This window comes from Lissotriton vulgaris, chromosome 8, assembly GCF_964263255.1.
Source record: "Lissotriton vulgaris chromosome 8, aLisVul1.2, whole genome shotgun sequence".
Taxonomy (NCBI): Eukaryota; Metazoa; Chordata; class Amphibia; order Caudata; family Salamandridae; genus Lissotriton; species Lissotriton vulgaris.
Genome location: NC_141696.1, coordinates 853,590,959 through 853,613,334, shown reverse-complemented (window position 1 = coordinate 853,613,334; position 22,376 = coordinate 853,590,959). Strand labels below are relative to the sequence as shown.

The window sequence follows — 22,376 nt, the reverse complement described above, 5'->3', positions numbered from 1 at the left end:
CAGGATTTGGACCAGTTGACCTTTAGACCCGACAATCTCCCGAAAATTCTGAGGAGTCGCTTCGCTCCCTCCAATTCCTCATCCGCGTTAGCTAAAAACAGCAGAAGGTCGTCTGCGTATAGCGAGATGGCCTGTGGTCTGGCCCTATAAACTAGTCCCTTGTAGTAGCGCCCTGATCTGGCTTCAGCCGCTAATGGTTTAATCGCCAACTCGAACAGTAGGGGGGACAACGAACATCCCTGTCTAGTTCCGCGGCGCACCTGATACTGACTCAAGATAAGAGAGCCCACTCGGACTCTCGCCGTGGCCGCCGTGTACAACACTTTGGTCCAGCGGATATAGCCATCTTCCAGCCCAAAATGGCGCATCACTCAATAGTGATAGTCCCATTCCAGACTGTCGAACGCTTTCTCAATATCTATAGAGAACACCAGGGGCGCCAACGCCTCCGACAACTGGTCGCCGAGGAGTCGAGTCAGACTACGAATGTTGTTCGTAGTATTCCGTGTTGGAATAAAACCCGATTGGTCTTTATGGATCAGGCCCGTCATATGGGCCAGCAACCTATTAGCTAATATTTTACTCAGAATCTTGTAATCTGTTGTCAACATGGACAGTGGCCGATACGAAGAGAGGTCACTGCTCACCCTACCAGGCTTCAACAGAGGGATCATAAGAGCCTCACACATAGATTGAGGTAGTCTCCCTCTCGACTTCGCCTCATTTTAGACCAACTGCAACTGCGGGGCTAGGGACTCCAGATATTTACTATAGAACTCTATTGGCAGACCGTCTAGTCCCGGGGTTTTATTCCGAGCCATCTGCTTCACCGCACTCCCTATTTCCCCTATCGTGATGTTGCGGCCCAGTTCCTCTCCCTCTTCTTGTTCTAACTGCGGTAGTTGTAGCCCCCCAAGAAAGGCGTCAAGCGCAGCCTCTCCGCCTACCGGTCCGCTTTCATACAAACCTTCGTAGTACGTCCTAAACCTATCCAGGATCTCAGCTTGGGTGTGACAAAGCACGCCACCTTCCACCCGATGGACAAGATTGGACAACTGCGCCTAGTCGGGTCGGCAAGCGAGGCCAGCATTGTCCCGCCTTATCGCCTTCCGCATGCGCCTTAGTCAGATAAACCTTGTGATCAAAGCTCCGTAGTCGCTCCAATTCCACTGCCACTGCTTCCTTGGCTCTACCAACCTCTTCCTGAAGCTCAGGATGATTCGGGTGCTCACGTTCTAATTTCCGCAGCCCCCGTTTAGCACGTTCAAGATCATCTAATAGCATCTTACGGGCGCCCGCAGTGGCCCCAATGCAGTGTCCTCGGACCACTACATTAAAGGCATCCCACTCCGTTGCTCTGGTCGACGTGGTGCCACTGTTCTCCTCAAAGTAACAAGTCAATCGCTCGCCCAGAGCCTCCCTAAATAATATATCATCCAGGGTATCCGGTCGTAGTCGCCAGGTCGGAACGCATGAGACATCAATCATCCATTCAGGGACAACAATAGGGGGTTGTGGTCAGACAATGTGCGAGCCAGGTATTCCGCACTTCCCACTGCTGGGAGTATAAGGGAAGAGCACAAGAACACATCTAACCGGACATGTAGGTCGTGTATACTGGTATAAAAGGAGTAATCCCTCGTAGTGGGGTGTAATGTTCTCCAAGCATCTCCCAAATCCAAACTCTCCTGCCATTCCAATCTGTGCTTCGCTAGTCTATGTACTGGTGATGTAGGCAATGGTGGGTGAGATCTATCCAATGTGATGTCTGCTACTGAAATAAAATCCCCTCCCATGAGTATTGGACCTGTCAAATAGCTCGCCAACTTGCCTGAGAGCTTCGTCAGAAAGGCGGGTAAGTCTACGTTAGGAGCATACACGCTACACAATGACACAACCCGGCCCCTAGCCTCCCTTCCACGGCTACGAATCTGCCCTCCGGATCTATCATCTGTTTGGTTACCTGAAAGGGAACCCCAGCTCGGATCCATTTCATGGCGCCCCTTGCAAAGGCCGAATACGTTGTATTGAATAGCTGTCCCCTCCATCGTCGCTGCAGCGCCACGCCCTCTTGCTTTGTGAGGTGCGTTTCCTGGAGCAATGCTATGTGTACCCCTCTACGGATTAAGTAGGCATGTATCTTGTGTCTACCCACCATGGTATGCAGGCCCCGCACGTTCCAGGTCACACATTTTAGAGCTCCCGTATTAGCCATTGCCCCCTGCATTCCCGAACACAACAACAGCAGTTTTCATCCATGCGCATATACTGACACAATTCTGACCCCCCCCTCCCACTCCCAACAACTAATCCCCAAACCCCACCAACCCCAAGTTGAGTCTCCCAAACTACTTTTGGTTCCCACCCACCCAGGACAGGCCCTATCTCAGCCAGAGTAGTTCCCATCCAAACTGTAGCAACTGGGTGAACCCCCCTCAAATATGCACACTATAATTCGCAGTCTCCACTGCGATGACCTTAAGGGCCAGTAGGGCGCTGTCCGATTCCGAGGGTGCTCGTTATGCTAGGATAGCCCCGCGTGTCCCGCCCCTCAATCCCCCCATGATCACTCACGAGTCTCCATGTTTCTGCCTAACAACACACGGCATCTACGAGCATGGCCCCCTGTCTCCAGTCCACCACTCCGTTCTCCAAATTGCTTTCCTCAGGCTTCAACGATCTCTCCTGACGTTTGTGGCGTCACAATTGGACCTCTGCCGCTACCAAGTACCGAAAGGTCCGTTTCTGACCCTGTAGCCTGTTCCTCAGAGTCTGAGCCCTTACCGGACTGGCTTCGTACCGTCCCTGACAAATCCACCACCGCTTGAAGAGCGGCACTCCGTTCCTCCTCCGTCTGTGACATTGTTGGTTTCCCAGTCCTGTGTCGGCGTTTCAGAAGATGCTGCGACTTTCTGGTCGGCTGTTTCCGTTGTGCTTCTTCCGCCCTGAATCTGGCACCGTCTGTCCCGGCCTTATAAGTGTCCCACCATGCCCAAGCGTCCGCCGATGTGGTGAAGAAGAGAGTTTTATCATCCACCACTATTCTGAGTTTGGCTGGGAAAAGGAGGGAGTATTTAATGCCCTCCACACGAAGCTCTCGTTTAATCGAGAGGAAGCTGGCTCGGAGCTTCTGTGTCTCGAATGTATAATCCGGGAACAGGGTAACCTTGTTGTTGCCAACCTGGAAGGGGCCTACCTCCCTAGCTCTCTGCAGTAACCAGTCCCGGTCCTTGTAATGTAAAAGTTTGATCACCACAGGGCTAGGGGGTAGGCCAGGGGCCGGCAGCCGGGCGGGGACTCTGTGAGCTCGTTCCAGCGAAAAGAAGGGGGAGAGCCCCTCCGGCGCCACTTCAGTACGGAGCCATTGATTAAGATAGCCCACCATATCATCGCCCTCTGTTTTTTCCGGAAGGCCCACCAGGCGGACGTTGTTGCATCTACTACGGTTTTCAGCATCTTCTGCTCGCCTCTCCAGCACCTTTATTCGGGCCAGAGCATCTTCCATCGGTCCTTCCATAGATTTGTGCGCCGGAGCTAATTCCTGTAGGGTTATCTCCGCGCTCTTGACCCTATCTTTAAGTTTATCATGCTCGGCTTTCAGGAGCCCCAGGCCTGTCGCCACCTGGGCAATATCCTGCTGCAGGGCATCCTTCGTGGCTGAGATAGCTTCCAGAATGCGGTCTTGCATACGCTGGAGGTCGGTGTGGCCTTGATCTGCTCCGTCCATCGTTTCAGAGCCAGCTGCTCCATCCCCCTTTCCCTTTATCTTCCCCATCTTGGTTTGGTCGAGTCAGGGACAAGATAGATAACAGCTATTGGCGCAAGCAGCCGTAGACCTCGACAGCCTGATCGTTCATAATGTTCGGCCTGCTTCCAATCCCCGGTCAACCTTTCTGTGTTTCAGGACCGGTTGTTCCGGATAGTTCCCCAGGGCAGTGTAGACAGTAAGTCCGGGTTGATCTTGGGGCACAGAGCTCTGCGCAGGCCACTCTTATGGGGTGAGTCAGCTCCCTCTAGTCGAAACAGTGGCGAAGTGGCCTCCGTCACTCCGACTTGTACACAAAGGCAACAGCTTTCGGTTCATGGGGCTGCCGCCATTTTAAATCCGCTCTGAAGAGATTTCCCCACTCCACCGTCGTCGTTTCACCAGGACGGGAAGGAGGAATGCTTGAGCTACCTCTCAGAACCGACGCCGATCCTTCGCTCCAGCGATCGCCACTGTTATGAGACCTTTGGAGGTGCAGATCAGCAGGCCTCCTTTGTTCGCTACGTCACCGACTCAGGTCTCGGGCCGCCATCTTAGATCGAGGCTTTTCGTTCCACCGGTACTTTCCAATTTCAATTTTCCCGGTGATTAACGGCAGGTGACAGCGAGCCCAGGGTGCCGGTGCCTCCGTGACGCCTTCAGCCAATGGTTTTTTCGATTTCCGTCGGAATTCGTACAATTTATCAGGATTTTATCCGGGATCGGGCGCGGAGCTCCGGGCTCACGCTGCCTACCTCCTCGGCATCCAAGCCACGCCCCTCAAGTTAACAAATCTCATGACTAAATCATGCAGCATCTGCCCTTGAACTCAAAATATCAGGTAATTGACAAAGATAAATACCAAGTATGACAGAAAACAATGAAATCACCACACGTAGGGTAGCACAGTGCAACTGTGCGCTGGAGTACTTATACCCTACCAGGCTGAAGGCTCAAATGCCTTTCATATGGCCCATAAGAAAGTAAGAGTGTTGGAGTATCATGTCCCATTGTTTAAGGCCTGATTGACCACTAGACTAGATAAATGGTCAGGCCTCCACTACTGCTCTGCTACAGTTTGTCAAGAGAGCGTTGGGAGTCGCACAAGAACCCTTGTCCATCTTTCCTGACTGAAAATGCAGAAAAAGTCCCTTCCAATCTCCATAGAGCTCAGGTTTGCTACAGGGTATGGTGGACTCTATCATTTGACAGGGCATTCAAAATGGAAGGTAAGCGTATTCTTTAATGCAGTGGTTAGAGAGTAGTACAGATACGGGCAGACAACAACTTTCACAAGTGAGAACAAAAATTGGATCGGCTACTGGTCTTTGATTGGTTCGCTTCATCAGAAAACCCTCATGACATCATAACAGCAGTCCTCCAAATGGGACTGTGTTTTCTCTAGTGGCAGAGTGTCTCCTGGTTCAAGCAGTCCTTCTACCCCAATACATGCCTGTTTCCCAGAAAGGATAGAAGGGTATAAATGATCCCATGACCAGAGTTTGTGCTCATTATAGGACTTTTTTGGAATGCTTGGGGATGCACTCACTGCTGCATGGATCCCATGGGATATGTTGATTGGACAGAATCCTCCCCGGAACGCAATGGTCTGCTTGCCTCCAAACTCACTTACCTTGAAAACTAGAAAGCACCAGCCTAAACACTCTGTTTATGATGCCAGCATTGGGCATATTCAGCCACCACCTGCATGCTGCTACAAGAGACTGCAAGATGCTTTATTTTTCTGATCTATGTAAGCAGAGGTCAAAGGGAAGCCTTACCTGTCTGCTTGTGAGGGACAAAACCATCTATCTGTAGAAGGATGCTACTCAATCAATACTGAAAGAGGACAAACCTATAAGGAGGGTCCTTACTTCATAGACTTTCTGAACTGTTATTTAAGAACAATTTTTTTTACCACGTCCTGTCCTGACTCCCTACCATACGCAGTTGCCCTGTCAATGGACTTACAATAGAAAAATGAAAAAGGAGCGCTAAAAGTCAGAATTGGTTAGTATGATTAGAGTAATGAAAACTCAAATGTAATGTTTTTCATCAAAAAAGTCTCAAATATTAACCATCCAATCAGATTTAGTCCTCCCTTAAGCGAGGAGTTATGTATTGATGTCCAAATCCAATTTTATTCATTTTTTTATCAAAGGTAATCTAAAAAAAAAGTAATTTTTTCGACTTTTGGTATTCACAGAAGTCACTTACGACCTTTGGTATTCACAGAGGTCATTTATTAGTCGTATCTTTAAGGCCACAGTCGGGCCAGATTCTTCACACTTGAACCGTACTCTCCGCACCTGTACCATACTCCCTGGCTAGGGCCGAACTCTCCAGCTCAGCCGGATAAAGTGTAATCTATGGGATAGAATGCAATTTTTACAAAAAGGAACATTAGGAATTAGTGATAAATGGTAGATGAGGTCATGAAAAACAGTTTGGGCAGGGAAAAAGGTATGGCCATACACTACATTATAACCCAGAGAAGTTTGCTCCTGAGTATCTTGGTACAATTTGCTCTCCCTCATTGTTGACTGTAGTGTCAACACTACAGTCAACACTAAGGGCACTCCCCTTAGTGTTGACTGTAGGGTTGATAACGCAGTCAACTCAGAAGGGAGCGTGAATTGTGCACTGCACGTACCATGATGCAAAGGAGAAAACATTTCTGATAAGGAATATAGCGACCGGCCACACCCTTTTTCCTGCCCAAACTGATTTTCATGACCTACCAATTATTACACATAGCTAATGTTCCCTTTTGTAAAAATTGCATTCTGGCCCATTTATCCAGCCCGAGCCTGAGATTACAGCTTGAGCCAGAGAGTTTGACCCCAGCTGGGGAGTACGGTCTGGGTGCGGAGAGTACAGTCTGGGTGTGGAAGTTCTGGCCGGAGTGCGGACATGAAGCTATGAGTGGGAAATGACTTTTGTGAATACCAAAAGTTGTAAGTGACTTCTGTGACTACAAAAAGTCATCAAGTTAGAATTTTGGCTTAGGTTAACTTTGTGAATCAGCCCCTTAGTTTTTAGGGCTCAGGGATGGGTGAAGGGCAGGGGTGGTGGTGGATTTTAGGAATCATGATGGGTCGTGTTTAATGTAGGTAAGGGTTTTTTTAGGGTTCAGGGCTGGGTGGAGCTTGAATGTGATAAGAGGTTTTAAGCGGTTAGAAATTGAAAGTGAATTTGGCGTAAAAAGAGAGCTTTAGGGTTCAGGAATGGGTGAAGTTTAGAGCTAGTTTGGTGGTTTATGGTTCAGGGATGGATGGAGTTTTGGAGTAGAAAGGGCTTTTAGGGTTTAGGGATGGGTGCAACCATTGTTTATACAGCTTAAAAAAAGCATGCAAAACACAATTTTGATCAAAAAGACATTCTATGAATTTGTTTCTATGAAATCGTGAATGACATTCATTCTGAAAATTTCAGTTGAACAGTTTAGGTGAAATGGTTTCTCAGTAATGGTATTCCATGAAACTGTTTTTCTATTATTCTGCGCTTACCTAGCTGCTTTGTTGATCCTTAGTTGCTTCAGGGTCTTGGGTGATACTCCCGCGCAGTGTATCTAGCGCTGTCACGGGGAGGGAAAAAACATCGCCGCCATCGCCCACAAGCTATTAGGCCACGCCCACCAATTCCAAGCCACGCCCCCTTCTGAACTATAAATAGCCGCGCTGTACACAAAGCCGGCGTTTAGAGATAGCTACTCCTGAGGCGGAAGCCGGGAGAGACGACCTTCATTTTTAATACTTTGTACTTTGCACGTTTGTTGATTTTACTAACATTCTGCGCTTACCTAGCTGCTTTGTTGATCCTTAGTTGCTTCAGGGTCTTGGGTGATACTCCTGCGCAGCGGATCTAGCGCTGTCAAGGGGAGGGAAAAAACATCACCGCCATCGCCCACGAGCTATTAGGCCACGCCCACCAATTCCAAGGCACGCCCCCTTCTGAACTATAAATAGCCGCGCTGTACACAAAGCCGACGTTTAGAGACAGCTACTCCTGAGGCCGAAGCCGGGAGCGACGATCTTCATTTTTAATACTTTGTACTTTGCACGTTTGTTGATTTTACTAACATTCTGCGCTTACCTAGCTGCTTTGTTGATCCTTAGTTGCTTCAGGGTCTTGAGTGATACTCCCGCGCAGCGGATCTAGCGCTGTCACGGGGAGGGAAAAAACATCGCCGCCATCGCCCACGAGCTATAAGGCCACGCCCACCAATTCCAAGCCACGCCCCCTTCTGAACTATAAATAGCCGCGCTGTACACAAAGCCGGCGTTTAGAGATAGCTACTCCTGAGGCGGAAGCCGGGAGCGACGACCTTCATTTTTAATACTTTGTACTTTGCACGTTTGTTGATTTTACTAACATTCTGCTCTTACCTAGCTGCTTTGTTGATCCTTAGTTGCTTCAGGGTCTAGGGTGATACTCCCGCGCAGCAGCTCTAGCGCTGTCACGGGGAGGGAAAAAACATCGCCGCCATCGCCCACGAGCTATTAGGCCACGCCCACCAATTCCAAGCCACGCCCCCTTCTGAACTATAAATAGCCGCGCTGTACACAATGCCGGCGTTTATATATAGCTACTCCTGAGGCGGAAGCCGGGAGCGACGACCTTCATTTTTAATACTTTGTACTTTGCACGTTTGTTGATTTTACTAACATTCTGCGCTTACCTAGCTGCTTTGTTGATCCTTAGTTGCTTCAGGGTCTTGGGTGATACTCCCGGGCAGTGGATCTAGCGCTGTCACGGGGAGGGAAAAAACATCGCCGCCATCGCCCACGAGCTATTAGGCCACGCCCACCAATTCCAAGCCACGCCCGCTTCTGAACTATAAATAGCCGCGCTGTACACAAAGCCGGCGTTTAGAGATAGCTACTCCTGAGGCGGAAGCCGGGAGCGACGACCTTCATTTTTAATACTTTGTACTTTGCACGTTTGTTGATTTTACTAACATTCTGCGCTTACCTAGCTGCTTTGTTGATCCTTAGTTGTTTCAGGGTCTTGGGTGATACTCCCGCGCAGCGGATCTAGCGCTGTCACGGGGAGGGAAAAAACATCGCCGCCATCGCCCACGAGCTATTAGGCCACGCCCACCAATTCCAAGCCACGCCCCTTCTGAACTATGAATAGCCGCGCTGTACACAAAGCCGGCGTTTAGAGATAGCTACTCCTGAGGCGGAAGCCGGGAGCGATGACCTTCATTTTTAATACTTTGTACTTTGCACGTTTGTTGATTTTACTAACATTCTGTGCTTACCTAGCTGCTTTGTTGATCCTTAGTTGCTTCAGGGTCTTGGGTGATACTCCCGCGCAGCGTATCTAGCGCTGTCACGGGGAGGGAAAAAACATCGCCGCCATCGCCCACAAGCTATTAGGCCACGCCCACCAATTCCAAGCCACACCCCTTCTCTCACTCCATAATAATGCTCACTTCTCGGAAGTGCAGCGGACGAGCGCAGCGGGCGCGCCTAAGGCAAGCCCGTCTGCGCCCGTCCGCACCCAGGTCGCGCCGAGCGCCGGCCATACTGCTCAAAGTAATGTGTGTACAGGTACAGCTCCTCCATTATATTCCCGGGTGACTCTGCTCAACTTGGGTGAGTACGCGCACGAGGGTCACCTCTCGTTCGCAGACACTGCCCTCCCTTTGAAAGATCAGGGGTCTCCTATCGTCTGGACTTCTTAATGTCAGATCACTGCCCAAGCATGCTGAGGAAATCCAACTACTGGTGGAAACACATCAGTTAGACGCCCTGTTCCTCACTGAGACTTGGACCCACCTTGATTGCAAAATCAAGCTGGGCTGGCCTTGCCCGCAGGAATATAAAATCCTGCACCTCCCCAGACCGAAAGGACGAGTTGGAGGTGTGGGGGTGATCTATAGAGCTTTATGGCATATCAATATTATTGATATGGACTCGGTTGTTGGGGCTGAGTTGCTTGGCCTCTCTATCAACAGTCACACAGGGGCCATCTTCACGGTGGTCATTTGTTATAGACCACCTGGGGCCTTCAGCACCCAGCAACAACAATTGCTACTTAATACCTTCTCCAACATGGCAACCTCCCACAATAAACTGAATATTTTAGGCGACTTTAACCTGTGGCCAAATGGCACCTTAGATACTGGGCTGCATAATCTTTTGCTCTCTTGTGAGAGTGTGGGTCTCCATCAATTAGTTAGGGAATCCACTCATAGAGCAGGGCACCGGCTTGACCTTATCTTCTCAGTCCCACAGCTAGTACACCTAGATGAAATCCTGCCCATGGGCTGGACTGATCATTCCCTACTTAAATTCCACATTAACAGCAAGCGGGTTAGAACGCCAGTATATGGCACCACTTCTGAATCTATGTACAGAGACTGGAGAGCCCTAGAGAAGTTGAGAACGATGAATGCTGTGTTCAAGGTGGATGACAGCTTCTCCTCGGACCGTCAAGTCAATGACAATTACGAGGCTTTATGTCTCAGGATAACCACGAGGGTTGACTCTCTTGCTCCGCTAAAAACGTGCAAGCATAAGGGCAGAGTGTTGTCTCCGTGGTTTAATGACCCTCTAAAGGCTCTAAAACTCGCCTGTAAACAGGCGGAAAGGAAATGGAGGCAGGGATATACCGATGCCAGCAGACTGCTCTGGAAAACTAAACTTTCCGAATACAAAGCCTTGATTCAGAAATCTAAATCTGATTACTTTTGCTCCACAATTTGTACCGCTGCAAATAGCTCCACAAGCATTTTTCAGATTCTGAACAGTCTCACTCACCCTGATTGCTCAAAAAAATCGACCATTCCCACACAGGCCCTCTGCGATAATTTGGCTCTGTTTTTCAATGAAAAAATAGAAGCCATCATTCGCAACCTGAGTACCTTCCCTACCCTGCTCTGCCCCCCTTGCTCTGGGGAAGGTAATATAGACTTCGGAGCAGGGAACCCAGGATGGCAGCCTATGGACTGTCTGCTGGAGCTCCCCCCTATCACTAAGGTGGACTTCGACAGATTGGCTCGCGGTATCTCATCTGGATCACCTCTGGACCCTATCCCCCATAAAATCTGGAAAGCTGCCGGAGAGGAAATCTTTCCTACTCTATGCAGGATCTGTAATCAATCTTTGCTTAGTGGCACAGTTCCTGCTTCTTGGAAACAGGCTCTCGTCTCTCCACTGCTTAAAAAACCCTCCTTAAATCCAGAATGCCTACAGAACTACAGACCCATCTCCTTGCTACCGTTCCCTGCAAAAATTGCTAAGCGTTGGGTGAGCTCCTGTCTCTCCAAACATCTGGAGCAGCATCAATTTCTGGACGAAATACAATTTGGCTTCCGCCCAGCCCACGGTACTGAAACAGCCCTACTTACTGCTATGGAGAACCTTCGAATGCGTGCAGACAGGGGTCAGGCAGTGGCTCTGATTCTGCTGGACCTGTCTGCTGCATTCGATACGGTAAATCATGGGATCCTACTGGAGAGACTGAGGGAAGCCGGGGTAGGTGGCAATGCCCTGCGCTGGTTTCGTTCCTTCCTGCGGGATAGGAAGCAAGTCAAGTCAAGTCAAAAAGATTTATATAGCGCGCTACATACCCAGAGGGTCTCAAGGCGCTTGTAGAAGGGTGGGGAGTTACTTGTCGAATATCCACGTTTTGAGTTGCTTTCTGAATGCTAGGTGGTTCTGAGTAAGGCGAAGGTGGGTGGGAAGTGAGTTCCAAGTTTTAGCTGCTAGGTAGGAGAAGGATCTACCTCTCATGGTGGTTTTGTTGATGCGAGGTACAGTGGCAAGGGCTTGGTTGGAGGATCGTAGCTGGTGGGAGGGGGTGTAGAAGGATAGTCGTGTGTTGAGGCATTCGGGTCCGATTTCGTAGAGTGCTTTGTGTGCGTGGGTTAGGAGCCGGAAAGTGATCCTCTTGTTGACGGGGAGCCAGTGGAGGTTTTTCAGGTGATCAGAGATGCGTTCTTTACGCGGGATGTCTAATATGAGCCTGGCTGAGGCGTTCTGGATGCGTTGTAGTTTTTTCTGGAGTTTTGCGGTGGTGCCGGCGTAGAGGGTGTTTCCGTAGTCCAGTCGGCTCGTGACCAGAGCGTGGGTGACTGTTTTTCTAGTTTCGGTAGGGATCCAGCGAAATGTTTTTTTTAGCATGCGAAGAATGTTGAAGCAAGATGAAGAAACGGCGTTGACTTGTCTGTTCATCGAGAGTGAGGAATCCAGGATGACGCCCAGGTTCCGTGCGTGGTCCGTCGGGATGGGTGCTTTACCAAGGGCCTCTGGCCACCAAGAGTCGTCCCAGGCGGAGGGGGAGGTACCTAAGATGAGGACTTCTGTTTTGTCTGAGTTCAGTTTCAGACGGCTGTGCTTCATCCATTCGGCTACTTCTTTCATTCCTTCGTGTAGGTTGGTTTTGGCCGTGTTAGGGTCTCTGGTGAGTGATAGGATCAGTTGAGTGTCGTCGGCGTAGGAGATGATGTTGAGGTTATGTTGGCGTGCGATGGCCGCGAGGGGGCTCATGTAAACGTTGAAGAGGGTGGGACTGAGTGAGGACCCTTGAGGTACGCCGCAGATGACTTCAGTGGCCTCTGACTTGAATGGTGGAAGGCGGACTCTCTGGGTTCTTCCGGAGAGGAACAAGGTGATCCATTCCAGTGCTTTTCCTTGGATTCCGATGTTTTTGAGGCTGAAGAAGGGTGCTATGGCAGACTGTGTCGAAGGCTGCGGAGAGGTCGAGGAGGTTGAGGGCGACTGTGTCTCCATCGTCCAGTAGAGTTCGAATGTCGTCTGTTGCTGCGATGAGGGCGGTTTCGGTGCTGTGCTTGGCTCGGAAGCCGGACTGTGAGGAGTCGAGGGATTTGTTGGTTTCGAGGAATGCGGCGAGCTGGTTGTTGACAGCTTTCTCGATGACTTTGGCCGGGAATGGAAGGAGTGAGATAGGGCGATAGTTTTTGAGTTCGGTGGGTTCAGCTGTGGGTTTCTTCAGGAGGGCGCTGAGTTCGGCATGTTTCCAGCTTTCCGGGAAGGTTGCGGAGTTGAGGGAGCAGTTGATGACGTCTCGGAGGTGCGGTGCAATAATGGAGTCTGCTTTGTTAAAGATGTGGTGAGGGCAAGGGTCTGTGGGGGATCCTGAGTGGATAGAGTTCATCAGACGGATGGTGTCCTCAGTGGAGATTGGCTTCCAGTCATTGAGGATGTTCAGGGGGGTTGGGGGTCCTGCAGGGGATTGGGTGGGTGGGTTGGTCTCCGGGTTGGTTGTCGAAGCTGTTGTGGATGTCTGCAATTTTGTTGTGGAAGAATGAGGCTAGGGAGTCGCAGAGGGCTTGAGAGGGGGTGATGTCGTTGGAGTTGGCTGAGGGGTTGGTAAATTCCTTGACGATGTTGAATAATTCCTTGCTGTTGTGGGCGTTGTCATCTAGACGGTCCTTGAAGGCTGCTTTCTTGGCATTTCAGATTAATTGGTGGTGTATGCGGGTGGCGTTTTTGAAGGCGTCCTTGGTGCTGGTGGTTGAGTCTTTTTTCCAGGCCTTCTCGAGGGAGCGACAGAGTTTCTTGGATTTCTTAAGATCATCGTTGAACCAGGAGGCCTTCTTGCTGCCTAGTTTGATTTGTCGTTTTTTCAGTGGTGCTAGGATGTCGGCGCTGTTGGATAACCATTGGTTGAGGTTGGTGGCTGCTTGGTCTGGGTTTGAGGAGTGGGCGGGGGGCTTTTGAAGAAGCGATGAGGAGATCTGGTCGATGGTGATTTTGTTCCAGTTTCTTTGCAGAGTGGGTTGGGGGTGGTTGTTGGATGTGGGCTTGTTGTAGGTGAAGTGAACGCAGCTGTGGTCAGTCCAAAGGAGAGCTGAGGTGTGGCTGAAGGAGACATGCTTGCTGGAGGTGAAGATAGGGTCGAGTGTGTGACCTGCGATGTGTGTGGGGGTAGTGACAAGTTGTTTAAGTCCGAGGTTTGCGAGGTTGTCCAAAAGGGTGGTGGTGTTGCGGTCGTTGTTCTTTTCAAGGTGAAAGTTGAGGTCTCCCAAAAGGATGTAGTCCTCGGAGGGGAGCGCGTGTGGAGTGATGAAGTCCGTGATGTCTTCACTAAATTGTGCCCGGGGTCCTGGTGGCCTGTAAAGGAGGGTGCCTCTGAGTGTGGTCTTGGGGTCGATGTGGATCTGGAAGTGAAGGTGTTCAGAGTTGGCGAGATTTACGTCTGAGCTGGTTGAGATGCGGATGGATTGCTTATGGACGATAGCGATGCCTCCTCCTGTGTGGCCGGTACGATCCTTGCGAATGATCTTGTAGCCTTCCGGGATGGCAATGGTGATGTCTGGGGCTGATGTGGCGTTCATCCATGTTTCTGTTAGGAAGGCGACGTCCGGAGAGATGGTGTCTAGAAGATTCCAGAGGTCGATGGCGTGCCTGTGGACCGAGCGGGTGTTGAGCAGGATGCATTGTAGGTGGTTGGGGTCGGATATCTGTTGTGTGTTCGTAGATGAGTAGTTGTTCTTGTTCTTGGTGCCGTCGAACTTGCAGGAGTAGCAGGAGAAGGGTCCATGGGTGTGTCCAGGAGCGGCTTGGACGCAGTTGGGGGAACGGCCGGGGTTGAGGGCTAGGAGGGTGGTGGCATCGTAAGTAATGCGGGGGAGGTGGGAGGTACGAGGAACAGGGGGTCTGGCGCTGGGCGCGGTCCAGGCGCGGACGGGCGTAGACAGGCTTACCTTTGGCGCACCTTCGGCGCGAATGGGGCACGGTCGCTGCGCGTGAACGCTGCGCGCAAGAGCAACTGTCATATGTAGATAGTGAGAGGGGAGGGGCGAGGGAGGGTGAGCTGGGAAGGCGGGAGCGGGGCGGAGACTCGGGCAGGGCCGACAACAATAATACTAACAACAAAATGGCCGGCGGGACGGAGCAAACAAACAGGCAAAGTGATGCAAAGTGCAGAAGTCAGTGAAGCCAACACAGCGAGGGCACAAATATCTCTGCAACTACTTAGCAGGCGAGGTGAAGCAGCGTTCTAAAGGCACATTAACTTACAGAGATAACAATCTTGCAATGTCAGTAGGTTACGTGATTCAAATCGATGTTTGCAATTAAAGCGTGCAGTGAAAGATGAAATGACAAATTAGCAGCGCTGTATACAAAGAAATGGAGCGCTCCTACAATGCGAGCTAATTAAATAAACAAATGAGTGAATAGCAGCGCTGTATACAAACAAATAAGGCTCTCCTACAATGCGAGCTATTTAAATTAATAAATGATTAGCAGCGCTGTATGCAAATAAGCGGTCCTGCAAAGCGAGAAGAGATCGTGGTAGCGCCGAGTGCAAGCAGCTGGGGAGAACAACGATACCAGGCAGTTGGGGGAGGCAGGTCGGGAGCAGCGTGGAGGAGCGGCCGTGTCTGTGGTAAACAGGCTGTATCCCTTCCTCCGTTTCAATCTGCCTTCTCCCCGGTGTCTCATGGGGTGCCTCAAGGCTCGTCCATTAGCCCGATTTTATTTAACGTGTATCTAAAACCATTGATCACGTTGATAAAGTCTCATAGGCTAAAGGCCATCAATTATGCAGACGACACTCAACTCATCCTCTCTTGGGAGGGTGAGGAATCGATTCCTTTGGAATCCTTTCATGATTGTCTGCGAGACACGGCTGGCTGGCTACATAACAACTCACTACAGTTTAAAGCCTCCAAAACTGAGGTTTTGTTCTGTGCTGGAAGTCGGATCCCTCGTCCTTTCTCGGTGGATTTTTGGCCCCTAGAATCCTCGGAAAAACCTCAGCTGGTCACCACTGTTCGCAATCTGGGTGTTATGATGGGCAACAAATTGAGTATGGAAGCCGAGGTTGCAAAAACAGTGTCAACTTGTTCGGCCCTCATTTGGTCCGTACGTAAGATCTTGCCACTACTTCCCTTATATGCCCGGGCATTAATAGTCAGGTGTACTATTCTAAGTCACCTTGACTATTGTAACGCGCTGCTACTCGAGTCTCCAGGCTTGCTGTTAGACAACTTCAAAGAGTACAATCTGCCTCTGCCAAACTGGCCCTTGGCTGGCCTAGGGGGTCCTCGGCCACAGCGGCAATGGCCGAACTCCACCGGCTTCTGTTAAAACAGCGTGTGGCCTTTAAATCCCTCTGTCTCGTTTTCAAAGCCCTGCATGGATTTGGGCCCAGCTCTTTTCAAGCAATGTTTGCCTGGTACACTCCAACCAGAGCACTTCGTTCTACAACGGCCTGTCTTGTAAAAGTGCAGAGATTTAAAAAAGCTAGGACCGGAGGCAGATCCTTCGGAGTTGCGGACGCTAAACTCTGGAACAGTATACCCCTAGATATCCGCCAAACGAAAGAACTCCTTCCTTTCAGGAAACGTGTCAAAACTTGGCTGTTCCCAAAAGGTTAATCTTGATGGCCATTGTACTGCTCACTCTCCCCCGTGCTTCTCCCCCCCTGGAGATATCTCAGCGCCAGGATGCCTGCAAGGCGACAGCTGCGCTATACAAATGCTTCAAATAAATAATAAAATAAATAAATTAAATCATATACAACCCAGGAGACCATCTCAACAATTCTTCTGAAAACGTAGGTTCGAAGGCAATATATTTTCAAATATATAATGCAGATGGATACCTGTCTTGTGGAAGTTTTCCACCTCCCACATGGACTACGGTTGGGTAAATATCCATCAGACTTGTTGGCACATCTATAACTAGGTTCGCAGCTAGGACACCAGGCCACCAAAATATGCCTGGTACACGAATTCCACCTTCCCAGCCAGCCATTCCTTTTCCACCTGAAGAAGAATTAATGCAAGTGAGGACAATTTATGCTAGGAATGCTTCACAATCTCTAATCTTCAATTTTAAAATATGCTAACAGTAACATATAGTTAAGGACAGTGAGTTACTTTTCAAATGGTGTGCCATCATTTTGAATTATACTTCAATGGCATGCAGTCAGATGTGCCAGTAAATCCAATTTTGCAGCTATACCAGCTGAAACATTCTAAGCAATAGACGGGAACATAAGTTTACTGGTCATTTTCAGGATTCAAGAGATCTGGTGTAATTTGTATCACTGTGACTTTTATTTTGTCAACAAGAGATGGAAACACTCATAGATATCCAAAGTTCTTTTGTGTTTTATTCTTGAAATTTGTAGGTATCTCAATAGTCCTGCAGACGCATTGTGTCCATTTTTAACCACAGTTTTATGGCCTATGTCTACCTTCTTCCAGTTGGAGCATTTGTCCCTTGAGTATGTTTTTAGCATTTTTTGAGGTTGTCTTCAGATAGCTTTATCTAGGTAATTACAGACAAGGTTAGAACAGATAAAAATAAGAGAATTGCAGCCTCCTAGTTAAAGTAGGAAGATATTTTAATAAGTTAGTTTGCAAAAATATGGAAAAGAATGGGCTAATTTACATAGGAAAATGTGCAATCATCATAAAGTTTTTGCCACAAAAAACTAGAGAGACAAGTAGACTTTTATAAACCATGTTTTAATATCTATAGTTTTTGAGTAGAATACACTTAACTACTGAAACGGAAGGGATATGTAGGGCATCATTTTGTATACAATCATGGAAATCTGAGTTGCGGATACCTATTGCATTTATCTCTATTTTCTACTGAACTGTATTTCCATATTTGTAACCTATCATTCTGCTTGATGTTTCACATTATGATAGTGTACTTTTGTTCATATATATTCACAAAAAAACAAAGGTTACCTAGATGTTATAGTTAGGCTCAGACTTTACTCATACAAAGCCATTGAAATTCAGCAGTTAAGCTAACTATAACTGGTGCCCCCGCAACGCACTGCTTATGATCTCAAATATTACATCACTCATGACATGTTCAGTGACATCACTGATGACTTCACCGATGACATCCCAAATAACATCTATGCACTTTTTGTTTTTTTCACTGAATTCCCAAGGTTTTTTAAATTTTATTTCCTAACTGCAACGTCCCTGTAAACTTAACTTTTTTTCAATGAATATATATATATATATATATATATATATATATATATATATATATATATATATATATATATATATATATATATATATATATATATATATATATATATATATATATGCAAACTATCAGCAAACTGAAAGACAAAGTTATGATAAACTGGTAAAAAAGTTATAAAAGAATGCCAAAGTGGTAATACACAATCCAGATAGGGGCGACAATGCAGTTCTTTGGCCCAGACAACAATATACCAAAGAAGCAATGCCACAACTAAATGACACAAACTGTTACAACAAATTCAACATTTCAGAGGATAACCAAGCACAAGAATTCTTTCTAAATAAACTCCAGGAGTGGCATAGCATGGGTATGTTATCGCAAAACAAATTCAAGTTTTTGAGTAATAAACATCGTATAATTCCAGTCATGCACTTAATTTCAAATACACACAAGAACCCCACAGAACCACCTGGGCGCACAATAATCTCAGCTGGAGGCAGTATAATAGAGAACACTTCAAAGTATTTTAACTATTCTTTATAGGAGTATGTGAAGAATGTCCCATCTTACATCCAAGACACTGGTGACTTTTTGAAAGTGATCTTTGATATTGCATGAGAACAAGATTACTTATTAATCTCTATGGATGTCACCTCATTACACACCAGTATTGGACATAAGGATGGCTCAAGAGCACTGTAACACTTTCAATGAACAAGACCATTGACTCTTTTTTTATCACAGCAAAATGTTATTACAAATTGTTGAGCCATGTCTTGAGTAATTATATTTTGTTTGAAAAACAACTATACAAACAAATGAGAGGTACAGCCATGGGAACCTGCTTCACCCCCAGTTATGCAATTTTGCAAATGGGCTGTTTGGAAGAACAGGTGCTAAGGCATGAATTTCATGAAATTTGGAACGAAAATGTGGTTTTAAGGTCTGGGCTTATTGATGATGTATTTGAACTCTAGAAAGGCTCCGAAGATAGTGCTCTCAAATGTATTCATGATATTAAAATCAATCAAGTGACTCTACACTTCACGAGCACACACAACAAGAAAGAGGTGTTTCTCCTATACATAACAGTTTTTGAAAAAGAAGGTAAACTGCATTCTAAAATATATAGAAAATCCACGGCCAGTAATATTGTGTTACATGCATACAGATTTCACCCTAGCAAACTAAAGTCAAGTATTCCTAATGCAGAAGCTTTAAAATTGCATAGAAATTGCAGTGAAGACAAAATATTTAAAAGATCAGTAGAAGAAATTGCTTTCAGGTTTAAGGAGCGCAGATACACAGTGGAAACAATAGAGAGAGCAGTAAAAAAGGCATTGAACCTCAACAAAGTTCAATACTTTTCACACCCTGCCAAAAACAAGTGAAGAGCATGAGAGTTCCAAATTGAGATTCATTACAGACTTTAGCAGGCAACATAACATCATACGCAAAGTACTGAAAAAAATTGGCACATACTAAGTAGTGACAGAATCACTGGTAAATTGTTGCCAGGACGATTGGGTATCACTTACAAAAGAGTGAGGTCTATGAGGGATGAACTCATAAGAACCACTTTAATACAGCCTGACACAGGTAATTGGATGAAAACCAAACTGGGATTCTGAAAAAGCACTAAATGAAAGACATGTAAACATGGCATCAATAAAGATCATTGCATATATTTAGAGCCATGTTCACACAAAATCAAGGGAGCCTTGAATTGCAGGACAGACCATGCTAAATATGTGTTGGATTGTCCATGTGGATTACAATGCATAGGCAGCAAAACACATCTTGTTCACAAACGTTTATTGCAGCATACAAGAGCAATTAATATCGGAGACTCCTCATATCCATTGGCACACCATTTCGCAATCACCCATTACAATGAACACAGACATGTGAAATACTATGTGATAGACATTGTACCCAAATGCATTTGGGATGATCGAGAAAAGACACTACGGAAATGTGAATCTAAGCGCATATTAAGATTCAACAGAAAGACTCCAATGGGGTTAAATATGGATGAAGAAATCTACTCTCATGTTTAAAAGAAAAGAGCAAAGCACCATGCTTGTAGACCAGCATGCAGTTTTCAAATATTAAGTTTCATGCTTTATATTTTAATTCAACTTGCCTTTCAACGATTTGTGAACTCAGTGTAAAACTCTTTAGTTTATCTCTCCTTTCCATACTGTTCATTCCTATTTTTAGAGTCAGACGAATATTCAGAATTAATTTCAAAATGGGTTTTAGATATGAGTAATTTATATCTTTGCAGACAAAGCTTTTAAAAATGTAATATGCGCACCTAAATTGCTAGGGAAACACCTTTTGAGAATACCCTTTTTTAAGCCCACTTGAGCATAATGTGTGATGCATGAGGACAAATGGAATGCCGTTGAATATATTTAGGGGTTTATACCAGCTATGATTTAATAGCAGGATGAAAAGCTGTAGGACGCATTTGCATTTTTAAAACATTTTTTCATGAAAACCACTAAAGTTAATTGGTGACATTATAGTACTTGACTATTAAAACAACAAATGTGAATTTTAAACCAAAAACAGAAAAAAAGAAAAATAATTGAAAATAATGTGTAGAAAATGTTTAGAATGCATAGTATGTTTACTCTTTCAATGGTGACAAGTAATCACATAGTGATGACAAACCATATATATTTTTTCTGATGGCGGTAGCTGATATGTGACCAGGGGCCAGATGTATCAAGACTTTTTCAAATCAGAATCGGCCTGTTTGCGAACAGGAAAACAAACCTTTTGGGATGTATCATCCCAAAAGGCCATCGCGAAATAAGGAATCGCAAAATATGCGATTCCCTATTTTGCAAATGCATTTAAGGAATCGCAAATTGAGATTCCTTAAATGCAATTCTGGAAGCACCAGAAATGTGTTATTTGGCCTTAAGAAATAGCAAATTACCACCAACTTCAAGTTGGTTGTAATTTGCGAGTTCCTAGAAAAAATTAATTTTTTGCATTTGAAAAAATATACGTGCCCTTAGGGCATGTATGTGCAACTCATGTGCACACAGGCATATTTCAGGGCTGCAACAGGGTGTCCTTTTGGTACTCGCAAATTGTAAATGTCTCCCCATTAATTGCCATGGGCCTCTAGACCCATAGAAATGAATGGAAAGGTATTCCTTAATTGTGAATCACAATTTGTGATTCACAATTAAGTAATATAAGGAATCACAAATATTATTGTAAAACCTACATACATTGCATTTTGTGATTCTGTAATAGGTAATCAGTAAATTTCGCTATCATAGAATCACAAAAGCAATCCTTGACACATGTAGCCCCAAGGCTTTTACAAAGCCGAAGTACCTTAGAAGGATAAATAAAGAAATTTGCAGGAAACATACCTGTACCTGGAGTCTAACTGAAATTAGCAGTTTGAACGCAGTCTGTGGATAGAAATATGCCAGAACGCATAGGTGTCCTGTGTTGGGTGTTGTGGCATATTAATATGCAATAAAAAATTGAATGACTTAAATAGGCGGACTTACCGGTATTCTTGACCGTGATGTAGCGAGTTTCAGAAATGAATTATGTTTTGACTCGCGAAGTTAAACTTCCATAATAATTAATTATATTAATGAGTTTATGCACGAAAATGTACTAATCAACCTAGATTAAAATGCATACACGACATATGGGATTAACATTATGTGCTCTATTTTGCATTTGCAGGTACGTTGAAAAATAATGAATTAACCTTGTCTATTTATTTTGTCAACATTAATTGCGGCTGTTTAATTAATGGCATGTGCCTATTTTAAATGTGCTTTTGTCTATGTTGTGTCTTATATGTGGCAAAGGTTTGTGGAAAATCCTGTTGGCCTAAAAAGAAGATGGTAAATAAAAATGCTGCATTCATGTGTTTAAAGCTAGATAACATAAACTAATGGGTTAACATTAGTAAAGGGGGTGGGTAACAGAATGATTTTCCTTACTCAAATTAATTAATCTTTTGTGTTTGTTTGAATACTAGCCTTCAAGAAAAGACCTGAGGCCTAGCTTTTTAAATGGGTGTTTGGAATCCTGTCACGATGAGCCGAGCACAGCTAAGAAAGTGGAAACGTTTTGCCACAAATTACGTTCATCAGAAAAATAAATAAATGGAACTGTGCAAGATGTGCTCTGGGTTGAGTAACTTCAAGGACAGGAAGCGGCAGAACAGCCAAGCTGAGGAAGCAGCGAACTGTTATTTAATAAGATGTTGCAAAAACCTCGGAAGCTATTGTCGCTTGTGGTTAAAGGACAAAGACGTTTTAGAAAGGCCAACTTTGATAATGATCTCATATGGACTGACGACTGTCAGCCAATAGAAATGCTGAATGACGGAGAAAAAGTATTCTTTTAGTGTGAATTAGTAAGTTTTAGATAGAGAAAGGGTATAAAACCTGGCCCCTTGGGAGGAGGGTGGCTGGCTCGTTCCTGATTCCTGAAGGGCGTGAAGTGCTGTCGTACTTGACTCACGTAAGGATAGCTGAACTAATGACTTTTCCTATTAGGTTTAAATGAGTTTAGTCAGGGAAATAGAATTTAGGGAATGAGACCTTTTCTGCTTTAATTCTCTGCAAGCTGATCTGTTTTGAAATGTCAGTCTAATGTGCCTTTACTTTGATTAAAGATACTTTCAGTTT

General features: G+C 46.1%; 1 protein-coding gene across 2 annotated transcripts in view; it reads right to left on the bottom strand.

Moving 5' to 3' along the window:
- Positions 1–22,376, bottom strand: part of LOC147698103 (arylsulfatase D-like) — a 548,762-nt gene that overhangs the window by 102,208 nt on the left and 424,178 nt on the right. For both annotated transcript variants that reach the window (XM_086934777.1, XM_086934778.1), the window contains one exon: positions 16,334–16,496. In XM_086934777.1, coding sequence (XP_086790903.1) covers positions 16,334–16,496 — 163 coding nt within the window. The remainder of the gene's footprint in view (positions 1–16,333; positions 16,497–22,376) is intronic.